Genomic DNA, 19,728 nt, shown 5'->3' with positions numbered 1-19,728 from the left:
ATTCACATTATGGTTCCATACATCATATTCTTATTTTATTACGGGCTTCTCCCTTGATATATTTAGTTTTACATGTTTATAACATGGGACATAACTGTAATTCATCGCTTTCTTTTTAATAAATTTAGATTTACTTAGAATTTATTATTATTATATAGTTCCTTATTATTTAAAGATTACACTATTTTGATGTTTTTTAGATCAGTTGCAAACTTAATTTCTAAGCACTATTATTTTGTGAACATGCCGACACATATTTGCATGCTTAAAACGTCCACTGAAGTACTGAAAGTTGAAGTTCCACGTTCTATATAGTTTTCTTTTTAACACTTAATTTACTTTCTAGTTTCTTGATCAATTAATTCGAATAGTCTTTCATTTTTTTGACTAGTTTAACTAATAAAAAGTTGAAAAACTCATATAATTATGCTAGTCCTTGTGAGATCGACATTTTAAATTCTACATAATAAGTCATGCATTAGTAGTTAGGCCTTATCTTTTCTATCACAAGAACCAAATATGATTATATATGATAATGGATCATATTTTGTGTAATTTTACGGAACCAAACGAGCCTTAGTATAAAGTTGATTTTTATTTAATCTTTTTTGAACTCGAGATAATGAAATGAAACTTTATAAGAAAATCTAGTGTTAAATTCTTTTATTTTTTATTATATTGCTATAGCTTTTTTGAAATTCGTCATAATCATAAATAGTTTTTTATTATTTAAAAAATTATTTAACTCCTTGAATTAATGATGATCGAATTTTGATAGATGATACTTTAATTTTAATTTTATAAATTTTTAAATAATAAAAATGTATAAAATTATTGTAAATTTAAAAAAAATTATTTGTAATTTATTTATTTATTTATTTTTAGAAGATCCTAATTTCAAGACACGGTACACATGAACCGCCGTTTCGGGCCCTTCTATAAGAGACCCGAAGCTAACCCTAAATCCGCGTACATACGGCTCCTCTTCTCTCTGATCTCATCAATTTTTCATTTTCCCAATCGTCTCTCTCTCTCTCTCTCTCTAGAATGGACACTCTTCAATCCAACTACATGGATTCCCCATCTCAACCCCAATCTGAATCCCAACCTCAACCTCAATATTCATACGACCAGTACCCCAGTTACCAGAATTACTCCTACTCCTATCCCCAAACCCAGTCCGAAGCCCAATCTGAAACCCTTGACAAAACCCTAGATTCGTCCGGTCAGATTCCTGAGAACGGAGCGTCCGCCGCCGGCGAATCTGTGCCCCCCCTGAAACCTGATTTCCCTAGGCCTTTGTTGTCGGAGAACGGTTTAACAAACACCCACAGCGGCACCGACAAGGATTTTTCTGGCGGTGAGGAGGAAACCACCAGCCGGCGGAGGCGGCGTTCCAGGTGGGACCCACCGCCGAGCGAGTCCACCAACAATGGTGCTGCTGGTACCGGTGGAACTGGTGATGGAAATTCCGGGACTGGAGGAAGGAAGCGGAAGTCGAGGTGGGCGGATGATGAGCCTAAGCCCGTGATCCAGTTACCTGATTTCATGAAGGATTTCACTGGAGGTATTGAATTCGATCCTGAAATTCAAGCTTTGAACAGTAGGTTACTTGAGATTAGTCGCAAGTTGCAATCGGGTATGCTTTTAGATGATCGGCCAGAGGGCGCTAGGTCACCCTCCCCAGAACCCATATATGATAACATGGGGGTAAGGATCAATACTAGGGAGTATCGCGCGAGGGAGAAATTGAATAGGGAGAGACAAGAGATTATATCACAGATTATTAAGAAAAATCCAGCGTTCAAGCCACCTGCTGATTATAGGCCACCGAAGCTTCAAAAGAAGCTATATATTCCGATGAAGGAGTACCCAGGTTATAATTTTATTGGGTTGATCATTGGTCCAAGAGGAAACACTCAGAAAAGGATGGAAAGAGAGACTGGAGCAAAGATTGTTATCCGGGGGAAAGGGTCAGTGAAGGAGGGTAGGCTGCAGCAGAAGAGGGATTTGAAGCCTGACCCTTCAGAGAATGAGGATCTGCATGTGCTGGTTGAGGCAGAGACTCAGGAGGCACTAGATGCTGCTGCGGGTATGGTTGAGAAGCTCTTGCAGCCTGTCGATGAGGTTCTTAATGAGCACAAGAGGCAACAGCTTAGGGAGCTTGCGGCATTGAATGGTACTATTAGGGATGAAGAGTATTGTAGGTTGTGCGGTGAGCCTGGGCATCGGCAGTATGCATGTCCTTCACGGACATCTACCTTTAAGAGTGATGTTTTATGTAAGATTTGTGGTGATGGTGGGCATCCTACTATTGATTGTCCAGTGAAGAATACTACTGGCAAGAAAATGGATGATGAGTATCAAAACTTCCTAGCAGAACTTGGAGGGACGGTTCCAGAGTCTTCAACCAAGTCAAGCGCCGCAACCCTTGCTCTTCCTGGCAGCACGGGCACTAATCCTCCTTGGGCAGGTGGTCCTAACACTTCTACTAACACCACTCAAGCTGGTTTAGGGGCGAATCTGATCAAACCAAAGGAATATGATGAAACAAACTTATATATTGGCTACTTGCCTCCTACGTTGGAGGATGATGGTTTAATCAGCTTATTCTCTCCTTTTGGTGAAATTGTGATGGCTAAGGTTATTAAGGACCGGGTCTCTGGTCTGAGTAAAGGTTATGGGTTTGTGAAGTATGCTGATGTCCAGCAGGCTAACAATGCAATTGCTAGCATGAATGGTCACAGACTGGATGGAAGAACTATTGCAGTGAGAGTCGCAGGTAAACCTCCTCAGCCTACTGTGCCTCCAGGCCCTCCTGCTCCACCTGTGCCAACATATCCATCTCCAAACCAGCCTGTTGGGGCCTACCCCTCCCAGCAGTACAATGCGGGTGGTCCTATTGGAAGTGCACCTCCTGGCGGCTATACTGGGGCTCCCGTTCCTTGGGGACCACCTGTACCTCCTTCATATTCTCCTTATCCCCCTCCCCCTCCAGGATCAGCTATGTACCCCCCAGTTCCAGGTCAACCTGTTCCTCAATATGGAGTGCAATATCCTCCTCCGCCGATGCCTCCTGGTTCTTCTGGTGTCCCAACACAGACTGTTTCTTCTACTGATACACAACAACATTATGCATCATCTGCTGAGACTCAGCAGAATTACCCACCTGGAGTGCAATCTCAGAGTAGCGCACCTGTTCAATCAGTTCCAACCTATGTCTATGGGAATTCAGTGACTTCAATGCCACCAAGTTCGCAGGTCCCATACCCAACACCTCCATATAGCTATCCACCTTATTATGGTGCTGTTCCACCTCCCCCTCCTCCAGCTATGCCGCAGTCAACCGCGGACCCTTCACAAAGCCTGAACAATGTTCCTTGGGCATCAAATCCACCAGTGCCTCCTCCACCTTCATCATCGGCTGAGAAGAGCAGCTACACAGACACTGAATATGAAAAATTCATGGCAGAAATGAAATGATGATGTGATTGGTTGATGAGTGGTAAGCATACTATTCCTTTACTTAACCAATTATTATAAAAATTCATGCTATTCTATTTTCACTATCATATCACTTTAAAATTTATATTTTTTTCACAGTGATATTCTTTTCCCTCTAAGAGGCAGATTATAATTTAGTGCCTGAGGTTGCCTAAGGATGTATTGTTGTTGACCCAAATAGCAGTGTGCATTCTAGGATCAAGATACGTGTTATGGGGGTCAGAGGGTTCTAGAGTGATTAGAAAATTGCAAAAGGAGATGAAAATTCTCATGATTGACATTTAAAATTAATGCTATTCAGTTACTAGATTGTGCTGATGAAACTGAGTCTTGACAGTAAACTTACCATGAAAAGCAAGTGTAGAACTAATAGATCATTCTAATGAAAATATAAGCATCCAATTGGAGAAGTTCATTTTACTTGTTGAAAAAGTGCTTACTGCAGAATAACAAATGAAACCTGAATTATTTATCTTGGAGAGATTGGATACCATATGAATGACAAGTCTATTCTCCTTTGTGGGTAGTGAAACGATTATTCTGCTTGCAAGGATAACTGATGCCTGACAATCGGATGGCTATGACCGTTTTCTTTGAGACATAGCCGTGTCTACCTGGTCAAACTGGAACCTCTTAATTATAAACTAAAATGACTTTTGGTGGAAAAAGAAAGCACAATAACATGCTTGAATGCTGTGCAGTCTGTGGATAATATTTTTGTCTCTTCCTCATGTAAAATGTTTTGTGAGTCTGTGCAGATAGCCATAATGTGACTGATACAACTATCTATGTTGTCAGTGGGGACCTTCTCTACCACTTTTTGGAGTCTCGGCCTCCTTTGAGCTCATATTTCTGTTGATATTAATTTATCATGCATGCTTTCACTTTTAAGTAGCTTTCTAATGATTATTTAACAAATCATAACACATGTTTCTTTTGTCATTATGTAATATCTTGACAGGCTGTTTGTTGGAGCACTTGTCATCCTGATTTCTTATCTCTTGCCATGATTTACTTGTTGGAAGTTTGGGACTCACATAACCTTGCTGTACTGTTACATTTGCAGAGAGTTGCGATAAAGTCTTCATTCAGCCATGTGTTGTTCTACCGGTTCACGAATTAATCTGTTGATTATCCCTTTTGTAGGACAATTTCTATCTTTTGGACGGTTATATCTGCTTTAGAGTCTGGTTTTCTTGAATTCAATTTACATTATATGTTTGAAATTTTCAGTCTCTTCTGCTGACCTTTGTGCTGACAGTCTCACAATTACTCATGTACTTGTCTGCTTTGTTTTCTCCTAACGTTCTCTTATTTTTTGTTTTGCATTTTCTGTTCCTTGTTATTATGACTATTCTTAGTGGTTGTAGCTCCCTACTCTGAAATCATGCTGATGCTTGCCTCTACGAATCTAAATCAAGGTGAGCCCAACTTGGATTTTGAGGCCACAGGTGGTATGTTTAATCTGACAATTTAATATTGAGCTTGTCTTCTGATTTCAGTTTATTTTTTTCCACTCTGATGCCGTCTCCTAGTTTATTTATGGCAGGTGGTGTGATTGTGCTGGGATAATCTTACGTGTGTCTATTGAGACTTGCTTATAATGCTTTTTGCCTTGACACTAGGCTTCCCACCTCCCTCCCTCCTTAGTTGTCTGAGTTTTTTCTTGGTAGTTTGAGGGATTCCTAATGATGGGATATGTGCCCGTAGTAAATAGAGGGAAGTTGTATATATTTCTGTTACATACTGGAACAGAATATTTACATAGTTCTCGACTGGATCAGGTCGCACTTAAAGATAAAAACTGTTTTTCACATCTCTTTTTCATAATTTAGCACTTTCCTATGGTTGCCTTTTGGTGAGCATTTAAATTATCCTTGAAAACTCTGTCCAACCAATTTCTATTTTAGGATTTGTCTGAAGTACAGTCCAAGCTGGCCCCTTTACGGCAAAGGGAAATGGGAAGGACTTTGTTGGGGTGATTACATGCTTGTCTAATGATTGTGTTTGCTTGCGTGTTGGGTTTTCGAATAACTTGTGCACTACTGAGGACATGACTATGGAGTTGGGTTTGCATGTTCCCTTTTTCATTTACAATGTTCATGGTTGGCTTGTTTGTGGAATAATGTGGTTTCTTGCGCCTCTGTTGGGCAATCTTCTCCTGTTCGTGATGTTTTGACTTGAGAGGTCTTCCCCCTGCTTGTCTGAATATGCAGGTTTGTGGTGATTTTGTGTTTATCCTATGACCTACTGGCACAAGTATGGCTTATGTTTAGTTCTATTTTAGAGGGTGTTTGGCTAAGTTCAAAAGCTCCTCAAAACATGTTATAAGATGTTTAAGAGCTTTTAAGATGTTACAAATTTTTTGGCATTTTCTTATACTAGTTTATAAAATTTCAAAATAATTTTTATCCTATACAAGTACAAAAAAGTAAAATACCTTTTTTTGTAACAACTTATAGACCTAATTAATAATTCATTGGGGAAAAGTAATCTTATCATTTTGCTACAACTACCTCCTTTGAAATTTGGCATAGTTACAATTATTTTAATGTTATTATAAATACACCTTGATCTTAAAGTTCGTAAATGAGGGTATTCTGTTAGTTTTTGTCAGGCTTTCATCTTTTTTTTAGTCGAACTTATCAAATGCTCTTTTATATTATAAATTAAAGTCTTGTATATATTTTAAAATATTTTTTTGAATTGGTATTCGATGGAATATGTATTTCATCCATCCTAAAAGGTTTTTATATTTTTAAATAATTTTTCTAATTTTATAAAGTTTTGACAAGTGTAAAGTAGTAATATTCACTTAACCATTTAGGGATAGGAATTACATATCTTTTTATGTCAAATAGCCTAATATTTTAAGCTCTAAGATGTTAATTTACCCAAATGGTTTGGAAATTTATTTTTTATAAAACCTAACTTGTATGTTGTTTAAACTGTAGGGATTATGTTTAACGAAGTTCAGTCAAACACCCTTAGTTGGATAAAGACGAGTGAGAATGGGTCAGTTCCAGACCTTTCCTTTGAAAAAATATTGTTAAAAGATGTTAATCTTCAGATACCCCCAGGTCTTCAATTACAACCTGAATATAGGCCGGATGTTCTCTTCTGTTCTTTGATTGAGATATTTAAGACAGTCGGACTAGAATCGCATGCGACTAAGGATTTGGTCGTTCTGTGTTGGGAAGGAATTGTAGAGAATAATGGTAAGGGAACTTGATTAAAATATGTCATTTCCTCGTCCTTAAAAGGGAAAGACGCACAAAAAGAAAAATAAGGATCGGGCTAGATTACCTTTTGGTCCCATTAAGAAGGCATATTTACTTATTAGTCCCACACTTCATGTAATTTCTCTTTTGGTCCCATTTTATTATAAAATGTTTTCAAATTAGTTTTCCGTAATTTTTGTCGTCAATTTTTACACGATAGAAGTGGTCAAATGGTAGTCTAATCACTGTTGGAGGCGACTCCAGATGAAATTTCAAAATAATATTTCAAAATAATAGCATATTCATGTTCATTTGGGGAAAAAATAGAGAATATGTATGGTTATAAATTGTATTGTTTAAAATTGTACAAATAGAAAAGCCAAAAAAATGATTATAATAGTTGAATATACAAAGACAACATAATTAAATTGATATTTGACCACTTCTGTCGTTAAAAATTAATGATTGGAATTACGGAGGATTAACTTAAAAACTTTTTTTAATAAAATGGGACTAAAACAAAAATTTCATAAAGCGTGGGACTAATAATGATATGTACATTCTTTATTGGATCAAAAATATAATTTAACCTAAGGATCAACAATAACACCTAAGAGGGTAACAGCTTATTACTCTGAAAACTAGTGTGTTCATGGTCATGCTGACCGTTCGATCACACTTCAAAGACACGAGACATATGAGAAGCAAAGGTGAGCAACTGTCAGGTCGGCTAATTGTAATTATGCATTGTGGGCTCGTGTTATGACCACTATTAAGAGGACAACGATGGAGAGGAATAAGGATGTTTTCAGCTTTCCCTCTAGACCATCTGTATTCTCATCTTTCTTCTCTCCATTTGGGGGATGGAAAGCATCGTTCACGACCTTTGTGATTATGTCGATCAGTTGCATTATCTTTGCCTTAGCACGGATAAGAAGCCAACTCAGGATGTCCTTCACCGGGTTGGTCCCATCATGGCCTTTGCCTGGGCTTTCCCCTAGTAAATTGTCAGCTGATCAAATAGAGTTGAATAAAATGAAAAGTCAGATGGAAGGATCACTTTTAAAGTACTCCTGTCACACATGCATAGATGCAATCCTCCGACATATTGCTAATAGATTGTTTTCTATTAGAGTACTTGGAAGACAAACCTTGAGTGATTGAACCTCTGAGTTCCTTTACCATCTCATTGTTCAACACAGCATCCCAGACCGCCTTATCAGACGATAATGAGACAACCATTCTCTGCACAAGATAAGAAACATGATAGGAGAACATATTATTAGAGAGCACCCTCAAGTTGAATCATGGCAATCCAACAACACATCCACAGTATTCAGAAACAAAGCATCTGGTGTATTTATTGAAACTTTAGATTGTTTCCGTCTACTTTGAATAAGTTTTTCTGCTTTCCATCTCCCCCGCTGTCAATATTGCAATCCTTACGAGTTTTCAAGAGAATATTAAGTGTTAAAAGTCTCTAATTTGATGCGTCTCAAAACGTCAGGAAGTTAACATATGCAGCCCTCTGAAGATCCAAGCGTAGAATCTATTAATACTGGGAAAGCACCTGAATAGAAGGTTCAGTCTGCAACAAATGGAAGGCATCATACACTCTATCTGATCCATAAGTCTGAAACATTCTTGAATTGCGGAGATGCAGTGGGGGTTCAACCCAGTCTTTCTCAAACTCTGACAAAGGAACTCTCTTCTCAGAACCTAATGGACTGGTAATCTCATCTACTACACCCCTTTCTGAATCCTCAGCAAGTTTTCCACCTGGGAAATGCGTAGATGAAGGCCCAACGACCCTGGAGATAAGAATAACTCAGAAAAAAAATTTGATCAATATTTGTAAAGCTTAAATGTTTATTTGTTGAAACAAATGAGGGGACAGAAAACGAGATAGTAATAAGGCAAACGCAGACTTATTCAAATGTGATCAGCGAACCATATTGATTACTAGTGACCTGTATCGGGAGGTTCAAATGAACCACAGACCATGAGAGAGCATATCTAACCACATGGTATGATGATAGAATTCCAAACTCAAATAGGATGTATAAGCTTAAAATCTTCAACAAATGAGCATACTATTCCGCTCCACCAAGTAGGAGGCCAAGAATGGCAGCATTCCTGAACAAAATAAGTAGCAAACTTCATTTTGAATTTCGTACAGATGCAAGAATACATCCCAAATTACTCTTTCTACTTCATCTGAGAATATGAGGTCCTCGTATTCTTTTTCGTCCACCAGCACCTAAAACCAGATATTCTTGCTCCCTCCCTGAGTGATAACCTCTATAGGATCAACCATCTATATTCCTGCATGTTGCTTGAAACCTCTGCATCCAGAATCATGAATGAAATCTTGCTATTTATCATGAAATCTTTTGGCTTGGTGTTCTCTCTCTCTCTCTTATTCTTTTTAAGACTCGCGCACCCAACACCGTACACACCCAAAGGTTTGAATACGAGACGTCTAGTAAGAAAGCCTTATGCTTGAAGCATTGGTTTTGAAGTATTTTTAGATCTCGAGAGAGTAATTATATATAGAAATGTTGCTAATCCATGAAAGAATTACCAACACACTCCGTATATATTAGGGATAATTACATTTTCCTCCCCTTAAGTTTGGTGTAATTACACGTAAACTCCCTATGATTTAGGAAATTACATCTAGCACTCTTGTGTTTGTTTTCATCTAACACTTATTTATTAGACAGAAGCAACTTCATGGTGCTAGATGTATGTGTTAGACGGAAGCAAACCTCATGGTGCTAGATGTAATTTCTCAAATCATATGAGGTCTAAATATAATTAGACTAAAAAAATTTCGAAAAAAAGAAGTGTAATTATCGCTATATATTAAATGGAATAGTGGATAGGATAGATATTTAAATATCAAATCCAATCCATCAACTTCTGCAGCAACTCGTAAAACAAGGGACGATCCATGGAGACAACTCCTCTTAATATTTATTTCAACATTCATGTATAGAAATAAGCGGATAAAAATATAATCTTGAACCCTCTGTAGAATAATTCTGTTCTATCGCATTAAATTGCCCCAACTCCCACTACAACATAATATAAATCAATAAAATAACAATACAAAAGATTCGAAACTCACTGTTGAAGAGCAGAAACTGCATGCTGCACTTCATCTCTAGATGGGACAGTTCCAAAGACAAGATCTTCATAAAAAACAGAAGCCCTTCCATCCTCACTCGCATCAACACACTCCCACTCCGAATCATGAGGTGCAGGAGAACCCCCCCAAGAGGGTGTATCTGCACCCGAAGTAGGTAGATTTTTCAGTGATGAAAAAGCGGTTGTCCCGTTATTACTACTCCCACTACCATTAGCAGAAGAAGAGGAAGAAAGCGTTAAAGCAGTGTTTGGAGATGTGGGTCGATTTCTGTCGAAGCTTTTCGCTTTTCTTGAATTTGCGCTAGCAATGGTGGTGGTGGTGTTGGCTGAAGGCGAAAAGGGCTCCGGCGGCGCACCGCCGACAACCCTCCTAACTGTTCTGATAATGCCACCACCTCCGCCGGTACCTCCGCCCATTCCTCCGCCGCCGCCACCACCAAATGACCTCCGCATGTTCTTATCTGTAAAGACTCAATCTTTGTTGGTATTTATGGATATGGATAATGCGGTAGTTCCTGCACTCATCAGCTGCTTTGAGTCGCTGTTCGATTTAGATTTTTAAGGCAGAGCAGATTTGTATGCATTCGAGGTGAAAGTTTACGGACGTGGAGAAATTGCGACGTGTTGCTTTATACATTTTTGTGAATTTTCTCAATTATATATCGGTTTCTTGAAAATAAAAATTGAAAGCTTCTTTTTTTGTTTATTATTCGAATATCATAGTCCCTTTATCCGATGATTAAACAAACTTTTTTTTTTCTCTTATATGTTTTTATTTGGACGGGCAAAATTCAAATAAATATATTTATTTTTACATTTATATTTTTAATTCATAGTTCATTTAAAACTCTATTTTTTTAAATTTAAAAATTTATTCAAAACAGTCAAAAAACAAAGATAATTTATATAATGATAATAACCTTTTTTGAGAATATATGCATGGTTTTAAAAAAGTAGGGTGGCTATGTAAATGAATACAGATATCTTTTTATCGGTGTATACGTAATTATTCAAAAAATATGTATAATTATATAAATAAACCACAAACTATAAGTTTAAATCAAATTATTACTAATTCTTTTATTTTTTTCAAAATTTCAAAAATATACTTGCCAAGGAAATCCAGTACGCTTGTTGGGCTATGCCCTTCCAAATTACAATTGGTCTGTGTAATTGTAATAATAGTATGGGCTAAGGCTTTATATTTACATGTAGAAAGCCCAAATCTTGTAATAACTTAACCCAATTTTAAAGCTATATAACGGATTAGCCCAAATGATAAAATAGGTTACACAGGCTGTACATCTGACCCCGCCCAACAGAGCCCGACGCCTTGCTATAAGGGCAATTACGTAATATTCTGTTTTCTTTCTTTTAAAGGACTATCTTGCCCTTCGATTTGCCTCTCATTTTTTTAAATGACTACCTTGGCTGAGTTGTGATGTCAGATCATTTATGTACGATTTGAATTATATGATCCGTTGTGAATATTTGCATCCACCATATTTTGGATTTGATTCTCACTATTAATAAGTATCTTATAGGGGTAATTAAATTTTTACTTTTTTTTATTATAATTTATTTACATAAATTATTTTTATTTTTAAAAAAATATGCATACATCTATCAGAAATGTAAAATGGTCACAATAAATTAATCTTTTTTTTTTTAAATTACACATCAATCCACATGAATTTCGACAATATTACACAAATTACTCGTATTTTTTAGCTGGTATGAGTGGTTTCTGTAATTATAGAAAAGACAAGAATAATCAATATAAATAGATCATAGATTAGGATGTAAATATAATTATTCATAATTTATGACTGAGCTCAACTTGGGAGCCTCAAAGTGTATCCGAACTAGTAGTTACAACAGATTTTTGTGGAGTTTTTCATAATTATAAATACCCTTTCGTTATTTGAAAAACTTACAAATACCCTTTTGAAATTAAAAATTGTCTAGTAAATATTATCTCGCAACAACTCATTGTTGGAAGATATCTATTAGAAGATCGTTGATTTTATAAAAATATTTATAAATTTTTAAAAAAATATAAAAAAATATTTGTAATTGTCACGAATATCAAAAGAGAATATTTTGTAATTTTAACTAAAAAAAAGCTAATTTAGAAAAATAATTATAGGAGCAAGCACCAAAATATTAGAGCTCAAAAGAGCAACAGAACGCAGTGCCTTTCACGCGCGTGGTGGGGCCCTGGTGCTGCAACCGGGGGGGAAGTCACGCCTATCACGCGAGCGAGTGTGGGAAGGCACGTGAAAAAAGTATGGGTCATAACTTAATAAGTGGGCCTTTTTATCATGGGTTGATGAAGGGGACTAAGGAGACAAAAAGTGCTATTGGGCCCACCAAAACTGGGCCCACACTCCACTTTCGGCCTTTTGCCCTTCTGCTGTTGCCCAATCATCTATCTATGTTCTTCCTCCACTGCCCCTACCCCCTGCAGTCTTTCTCATAAACTCATAAGGGGTATTATGGGGATTTAAGCATAATTGACAACATAGGCATTCAAGAAAGGCTAAAACCTCACATACTGTATTTTAATTCGCAGTCATATATTAAAAAAACATTAAGCAAATTAATTATAGTTTAATAAAGATTAATAAAGTTAATCTCAACCCTATATCACCTAGATAAGTCTCATCTCCCAAAGTTTGAATAATTTTTTCACATTTGTCATATTTGTTTGACTTGAGGGGTATTCTTTATATTAGGATTATTAGGTGATGGATTCAATTTTTACACTAGTTGTAGATATATAAAATTTAATATATCTCTCAAATTTTGTATTTGTATGAAGTTAGAGCGGATGATACCTCGCGCAATGGAGCACTAGTCATGAGCACATCATTTGGTGTTGTTTGTTGGAACGAGGTCATATGTCCCGTTCCAAGTCCACTGTCTGGAGGATTGATAATGTAGTCAAGCGCCTCAAATTGATTACAAACAAGGAGCTTCAGTGAGTGGTTTATAGGCCACAAGGCTCCTCTCACTAGTCAGATACATTTTCTGGACAAATTCGTGAAACTTCTAAAAAGTTAGAGGTGACAATATTTAGTGTGAGAAGATACCAAATCATAAACCGCATTAATATTTAGATTGTATGTTAAATACAATAATGTCATATATGTACAATAGTGGTGGGTATAATTTCAATTTTAAGTTGATTATGCATCAAGGAAAATCAAGAGTTTATTGGTAGAAACTACCCACCAGACCACTCCAAACATGTAATTATGCAAAATTGTGTACAATTTGGGAAGCAAAGAAATGTGTGGATATTAATGATTGTCAGTCTTGAAAAGCAGCCTTCTTCTTATCATAAATGCACTTTAACAATTTAAACAATGATGCAAAGTGAATGCCCATCATTTCAAAGCTCTCTGCCATATATATAAAAAGCACCCACAAAATTTAATATCTTCTCATAATTAAATTAGCAAATGCAATTCTTTAATCCCTTTTGAATAATCTTTCTCTTGGTGTGATTTGACCAATTGTGCTGTCTTATTATAAATTGATTTCGCCTCTAGTATTGCAGTTTATACAAAATTTAAATTATATGTAAATATATATTCTTTTATATGTGATGTATATTAAAAAAAGTAATATGAAATAACAATACTAATTTACGATAAAATTAAATATTTATAAGTCACTACACTTATACGATTGCTCTTAGTTATGATAAGTGCAAAACGTAAATTATTAGAAATATTTTGCAAGCAAAAATAGTGAAGAGTATGAATCATATATCATGAGTATAATATAGTTTGATGGTTAGTATGATTTAATTGTTACACCACCTGATATTTTAGGATTTATAGGAGATAGGAAAAGAAGAGGAGGAAAACTTGAAAAAAGGAAAAGAGGGAAGAGATTATTCCAGGAATAACAGGATGAAGATAGTGGGCGATTTTGATCACTTTTCTTGGATCCTGCAACCAACATTTGCTCTCAATATTCATGAAAATTGCTACGGCCCTCCACTGTCTAAAACCAATGATGATGAAACAGCAGCTGCAGCTGCACCCTCCACCCCAGAAAAGCAAATCAAACCATCAATGTCTTCCCCACCTTAAATTTACTTCTCTTAACACAAACCATTTCTCAGTGATTTCCAGAACTAAACCTCAAAATCATGAACCTTTCTCCGCTCTTCCCCCTTATACCATTCTCAATTTTCTTGCTTCTTATTAGAGCATCACTAGTCCTCGCCGCCGCGACCGAGGCGGCAGCCGCCTCTACTCTTCTGTCAATAAAATCATCCCTTAAAGACCCTCTAAACACACTCCATGATTGGGACTCCACAACCGAGTTCTCCAGCTCCAATTCCCGGCCCGTCTGGTGTTCATGGTCCGGCATCCAATGCAACCTGACCGGCCAAGTTACAACCTTGGACCTGTCGGGGCGCAATCTTTCAGGCCGAATACCCACCGATATAAGACATTTGTCCCATTTACGTCATTTAAATCTGAGTATGAATTCTTTCGATGGCCTGTTAGAAGCTGCCATTTTTGAACTGCCAAACCTTAAAACCCTCGATATTAACCACAATTTCTTCAATTCAAGTTTTCCACCTGGAATATCAAGACTTGAGTCTCTCACGTTTTTCAATGCTTATAGCAACAGTTTCACGGGCCCTCTGCCAGAAGAGCTCATCTACCTAAGGAATCTTGAGTACCTCAACCTCGGTGGAAGCTACTTTGACGGCCCGATTCCAACTACCTACGGGAAAATTTTCAAGCTGAAAGCTCTATACTTGCATGGAAATTTACTGACGGGCCCGATTCCAGCTGAGTTAGGTTTCTTGAATCAGCTTGAGCATGTAGAATTGGGGTACAATGAGTACTCCGGAGGAATTCCATCGCAACTTTCCGGGCTATCGAATTTAGTCTATCTTGATATCTCATCATCGAATCTGTCAGAAAATCTTCCGGCCGAGTTAGGCAGACTAACGAAGCTCGAAACGTTGTTACTTTTCAAGAATCAGTTTTCAGGATCCATTCCAGCGAGCTGGGCTCATATGGGATCCTTGCAGATTCTTGATTTATCAGATAATAATCTGTCAGGAGAAATCCCGCGTGGATTTTCATCTCTCAAGGAGCTAAAAACATTATCATTGATGAACAATAAGCTGACAGGTGAAATTCCACAAGGAATTGGCGAGCTTCCAAATCTTGAATCCTTGTATCTCTGGAACAATTCTCTTTCAGGAACTTTACCCCAAACACTAGGCTCGAATTGTAAGTTGCAACGGCTCGATGTTTCTTCAAATTCACTGTCGGGTCCAATCCCACCAAATCTTTGCCTCAGCAACAAGCTGATGAAACTCATACTCTTCTCGAACAATTTTGTTGGTGAGATCCCTTCATCCTTGACGAATTGCAAGGCCCTGTCACGTTTAAGGATTCAGAATAACAACCTTAATGGCTCGATCCCACTTGGATTTGGCTCCTTGCCGAACCTAACTTTCATAGAATTAAGCAAGAACAGCTTATCCGGTCCAATCCCAGAAGATCTTGGCATTGCAATGAAACTTGAGTTCTTGAATATATCAGAAAACTCATTCAATTCCGAGCTTCCTGGGAACATATGGAAAGCCCCAAGATTACAGATTTTATTAGCAAGTTCTTCTAATATTGATGGCAAAATTCCTGATTTTGTGGGGTGCAGAAGTTTCTACAGAATTGAGCTGGATGGAAACAATCTCACTGGCAGAATTCCGCCGGACATCACCCACTGTCAGAAGCTGGTTAGCTTGAATTTGCGCAGGAATTCCCTAACAGGAACCATTCCATGGGAAATCTCGACACTTCCTTCGATCACAGATGTTGATTTGTCCCACAATTTTCTGACAGGAGCCATTCCGTCGAAGTTCAACAATTGCAGCACGCTGGAGAATTTCAATGTATCATACAATCAGCTCACAGGCCCTGTACCATCATCAGGCTTAGTTTTCTCAAGTCTTCATCCATCTTCCTTCATTGGGAATGACGGGCTCTGTGGCAAGATTCTCAAGAAACCTTGCCTTACAGAGGGACCAGCCACTGAAGCGGTGCAGATCCGACACCAGCCTAAGAAGACGGCCAGCGCCTTTATTTGGATCATGGTGGCAGCATTGGGTGTCGGGTTGCTCATTTTAGTCGTCGGCAGCCGTTATTTCCAGGCTAAATACAGTCGAAAACTCCTCCATGACAAAAATGTGGGGTCCTGGAAACTGACAGCATTTCATAGGCTGAATTTCACAGCAAACGATGTGTTAGAATGTCTCCACATGACTGATAAGATCATCGGGATGGGCTCCATGGGGACCGTGTACAAGGCGGAAATGCCAGGTGGTGAGATCATAGCGGTTAAAAAACTATGGGGTAAACAGCAAGACACAACAAGAAAAAGGAGAGGAGTATTGGCAGAAGTCGATGTCTTAGGTAACGTTAGACACCGTAACATCATGAGATTGTTGGGCTGTGTTAGCAACAACAAATGTACGATGTTGCTGTACGAATACATGCCTAATGGAAGCTTGGATGATTTATTACATGGGAAAAATAAGGATGAGAATTTGGTAGCAGATTGGATGACTAGGTACAAGATTGCACTAGGGGTGGCTCAAGGTGTATGCTATCTTCATCATGATTGCAACCCAGTGGTTGTGCACCGTGATTTAAAGCCGAGTAATATACTTCTGGACGGGGAGATGGAGGCTCGGGTGGCAGATTTTGGGGTGGCTAAGTTGATTCAGGCTGATGAGTCTATGTCCGTGATTGCTGGATCCTATGGCTACATTGCTCCAGGTATGCATAACATTTCTTTGTTTTTCGGGTTCTTGTTGATTTTGATTAGTAGAATTTTTGAATTTTTGGTTATTCCCTTTCATTTACGAGTGTAATAATTAATATTGTGTTGCATTATAATTACTTTGATAAGTTGTTATGAAAGTTAATTGCACCATCTCTGTTGTCGGCTATTATTCATCTAGTTTTTAAGTCCTAATTAAATTTTATATCAAATATTGTCATTTAAATTAGATTTAGTTGCATCAAGTTTATTGCATTATAACTATTATTGCATATTTTACCACATGATTAGTAATTTAAAAAGAAACTATAAATTGCAAGTCATGTAATATATATATATATATATATATATACTCACCATATGATCAATTTAAAATTAACAAAACTCAATTTTAATCAAATAAAATTTTCTATTATTTCATAGTTCACTTCGTATAAACATGTTATTTGAGGTCACATACATATATCTAAAATATTTTATTTCTTTTACTTTTTTAAGTCCTTTTTTTGGTGGAGTGTTGGAGGGTTTATCTCTAATCTTTTTGGTCATCATGGTTGTAAGTTCGTTAGGTGGGGCGACAAGATATGGCCCGTTGAGTGCACAATAATTTTTTGTAATTGTTTTTGACAGAATATGCCTATACATTACAAGTTGACGAGAAGAGTGACATTTATAGCTACGGGGTGGTGCTCATGGAAATTCTAACAGGAAAAAGATCGATCGACACCGAATTTGGTGATGGAAACTGTATAGTAGATTGGGTGAAGTCAAAAGTGGGGATGAAAAATGGTTTAGTTGATGTGTTAGACAAAAATGCTGGTGCATCGTGTGCCTCGGTGAGGGAAGAAATGTTGCTCCTCCTTAGGGTTGCATTGCTCTGCACTAGCCGAAATCCGGCCGATCGGCCCTCAATGAGGGATGTGGTGTCGATGTTGCAAGAGGCCAAGCCCAAGCAGAAGCAGAAATTGGTCAGGCGTGATGAGGTGGTTGTTGATTTTCCAGAGCCATAATAGAATGTTGATACATACATGTATAAAGAATTTTCAACTTTTGTACGCGTATATAAGTGTATATAAGTACGTGGTTCATAGAATGTGGCTTCAAAATATTTAGGCTACATTTAATAGTATTACCAACTACTCTTTATATGCTAGTTATGTTGATATTTAATATAAATTACAACAACCCCTCTGATAATTGTTATAATTATGAATATCTTTTTATTGTTTGAAAAATTATCAATACCCCCTAATTTGATTGGCTATCTAACAATTAGCACAATCTATTAGGTTTTCGTTCATTTTTCATGGTGCACTGATCAAAATGCCTTTGTAAATTAGAAATTCTATTTTTTTTTAAAAAAAAAATAATTTTTCTTATGAACTAAGTGAATAATTTTTTTTATAATTTTTAAAAATTTTCATCCACCTCGTTTAATTTTTTTTAAAAAAAATAAAAAACAACAATAAGGGCAAAGTGACAATTTTATAGTTCTATCCAAAGATTACATAATTTAATCAAATATCAATGAGAATATTGGTAATTTTTTCAACAATGAGGAGGTATCCGTAATTATGACAAACCTCAGCGAATGTCGTTGTAATTGATCATAATATTTAGCTGATAGAGGAACTCAGACCTGTTCCGAACCCGTCCCATTTAGTAATGGGTCTAAATATGGGCTTTGAGGTTGGATCTTTGGATATAAATGGGCCAATTGTCATGTCAAAAGCCCATGGACGGCCCAATCCCTCACTATTTTTGTAGTACTCTTGATTTGACAAGTATTAATTTTTTAAATCCATTCAAGGATGGTAATTACAATAATTTAGGTATAATATATATGCACTAAGAAAGAATTTTGCAATTAATAAATTGATTCACAAATCAGGTTTCCTTAATTAAGCCAATTCTAAAATAGATGGGAATAATCTAATGTTATTGAAATATATCTATCATTATCATTAAAGAAACATAAATATATATATATATATATATAAATCAAGAAAATTACAATAAATACTATTTTCTATTTTAACGATCTTTTAACACATTGAATTCCCTCTATTATTTGCGATGTTGTATATAATTCGGACATTAAAAAAAATTATTTAACAACTTAAATTTTCTTTTATTGAATAAAAGTCGAGTATTGCAACTTTGAGTATTATGTGCCACTCACAAGGTGTTTTGGGTGAGCTTATAAGTTTTTTGGAATATTTTATACTATATTTGAAAACTTATAAGGTACTAAAAATTGTTTGATATTTTTTTTAAGAAAAAATCTTATAAACTTTAAAATTAAAATGTCAAGGGTTTATAAGTTTTTTAAAAAAAGGGTAAGGAGTTGTCAACTTATTTCAAATATCTTAATAAATACCTTCAAATTAATTATAAATTTATCATTATTAACATCTTATAAGCTTTATAATCTTATTTTATGTAAATATTTCTTGAATTTTATTTTTAAAATAAGATCTAATATCTTATAACATATATTACTATAAAAATATTTTTTAAATAAGTTTTGGGGGAAAAAAGACATGGTCAAATATTTGAAACTGCTATCTAAGTGGTGGGGCATAAATATATGCGTAACTATATGTTTAACATTTGATACACAGAAAAGGACAATCACAAGAAGTTTTAAGTCTGTAATATATATTAATACTTTGTCATAACAACACAACCCCTAGATTGTAAAGAAATTCATATTCAGATTGGATTCGATTACATGTACATATATCATGTGATTAGTATATAATTTAAAAATATACTTGCTATATATGTGATTAAATTGGTCTAATCGTACCAAATTTTGGCAAAACATTTTCCAAAATTGTATTGTATTTTTTATTTTAAATTTTATATTACATCTCATATTTTATTTAACATATATCAAAATTTTACACAAATACTTTCCTAAATACATTACAAATAAAACAAGTTTGCAATAAAATAATGGATCCATCCAACGACTTTGTCAGACCAATTCCCCCATCCCAAGAAGAAAAGAGAAAGAAAA

The 19,728-nt window shown here is 36.2% G+C and overlaps 3 protein-coding genes across 4 annotated transcripts; 2 read left to right on the top strand and 1 right to left on the bottom strand.

Moving 5' to 3' along the window:
- The first annotated feature begins 957 nt into the window (after positions 1-957).
- LOC105179210 (splicing factor-like protein) lies at positions 958-4,730 on the top strand. Its single transcript, XM_011102807.3, has 2 exons — positions 958-3,505; positions 4,466-4,730. Exon 1 carries the CDS (start codon positions 1,048-1,050, stop codon positions 3,481-3,483), a length of 2,436 nt encoding a protein of 811 aa, XP_011101109.1. The 5' UTR covers positions 958-1,047; the 3' UTR covers positions 3,484-3,505; positions 4,466-4,730.
- A 2,538-nt stretch (positions 4,731-7,268) lies between these two features.
- LOC105179211 (uncharacterized) lies at positions 7,269-10,437 on the bottom strand. Of its 2 annotated transcripts, none has more exons than XM_011102808.3 (4): positions 9,859-10,437; positions 8,296-8,536; positions 7,877-7,970; positions 7,269-7,737 (listed from the first exon to the last, which is right to left on the bottom strand). In XM_011102808.3, exons 1-4 carry the CDS (start codon positions 10,329-10,331, stop codon positions 7,466-7,468), a joined length of 1,080 nt encoding a protein of 359 aa, XP_011101110.1. In that variant the 5' UTR covers positions 10,332-10,437; the 3' UTR covers positions 7,269-7,465. The 2 variants fall into 2 exon arrangements, with proteins under 2 accessions (XP_011101110.1, XP_011101112.1); XM_011102810.3 differs by having other exon boundaries at positions 7,269-7,722.
- Positions 10,438-13,643: 3,206 nt separating this feature from the next.
- LOC105179271 (uncharacterized) lies at positions 13,644-17,856 on the top strand. The gene is made up of 2 exons (XM_011102887.3): positions 13,644-16,699; positions 17,334-17,856. Exons 1-2 carry the CDS (start codon positions 14,044-14,046, stop codon positions 17,711-17,713), a joined length of 3,036 nt encoding a protein of 1,011 aa, XP_011101189.2. The 5' UTR covers positions 13,644-14,043; the 3' UTR covers positions 17,714-17,856.
- Positions 17,857-19,728: the final 1,872 nt, after the last annotated feature.

Source organism: Sesamum indicum, linkage group LG7 (genome assembly GCF_026168435.1).
Source record: "Sesamum indicum cultivar Baizhima isolate 11 linkage group LG7, ASM2616843v1, whole genome shotgun sequence".
Lineage (NCBI taxonomy): Eukaryota > Viridiplantae > Streptophyta > Magnoliopsida > Lamiales > Pedaliaceae > Sesamum > Sesamum indicum.
The sequence above is the reverse complement of the archived record's forward strand: the minus strand, read 5'-3'. Positions and strand labels throughout refer to the sequence as shown.

Excerpts from the sequence above, each read along its gene's own strand:
- LOC105179210 (XM_011102807.3), top strand. The coding sequence starts at position 1,048 with ATGGACACTCTTCAATCCAACTACATGGATTCCCCATCTCAACCCCAA.
- LOC105179211 (XM_011102808.3), bottom strand. The coding sequence starts at position 10,331 with ATGCGGAGGTCATTTGGTGGTGGCGGCGGCGGAGGAATGGGCGGAGGT. Across the intron at positions 7,971-8,295 it reads AGACTGAACCTTCTATTCAG|AGAATGGTTGTCTCATTATC; the intron begins GTGCTTTCCCAG and ends TATCTTGTGCAG. Across the intron at positions 7,738-7,876 it reads CAGAGGTTCAATCACTCAAG|CTGACAATTTACTAGGGGAA; the intron begins GTTTGTCTTCCA and ends CTATTTGATCAG.
- LOC105179271 (XM_011102887.3), top strand. The coding sequence starts at position 14,044 with ATGAACCTTTCTCCGCTCTTCCCCCTTATACCATTCTCAATTTTCTTG. Across the intron at positions 16,700-17,333 it reads CTATGGCTACATTGCTCCAG|AATATGCCTATACATTACAA; the intron begins GTATGCATAACA and ends TGTTTTTGACAG.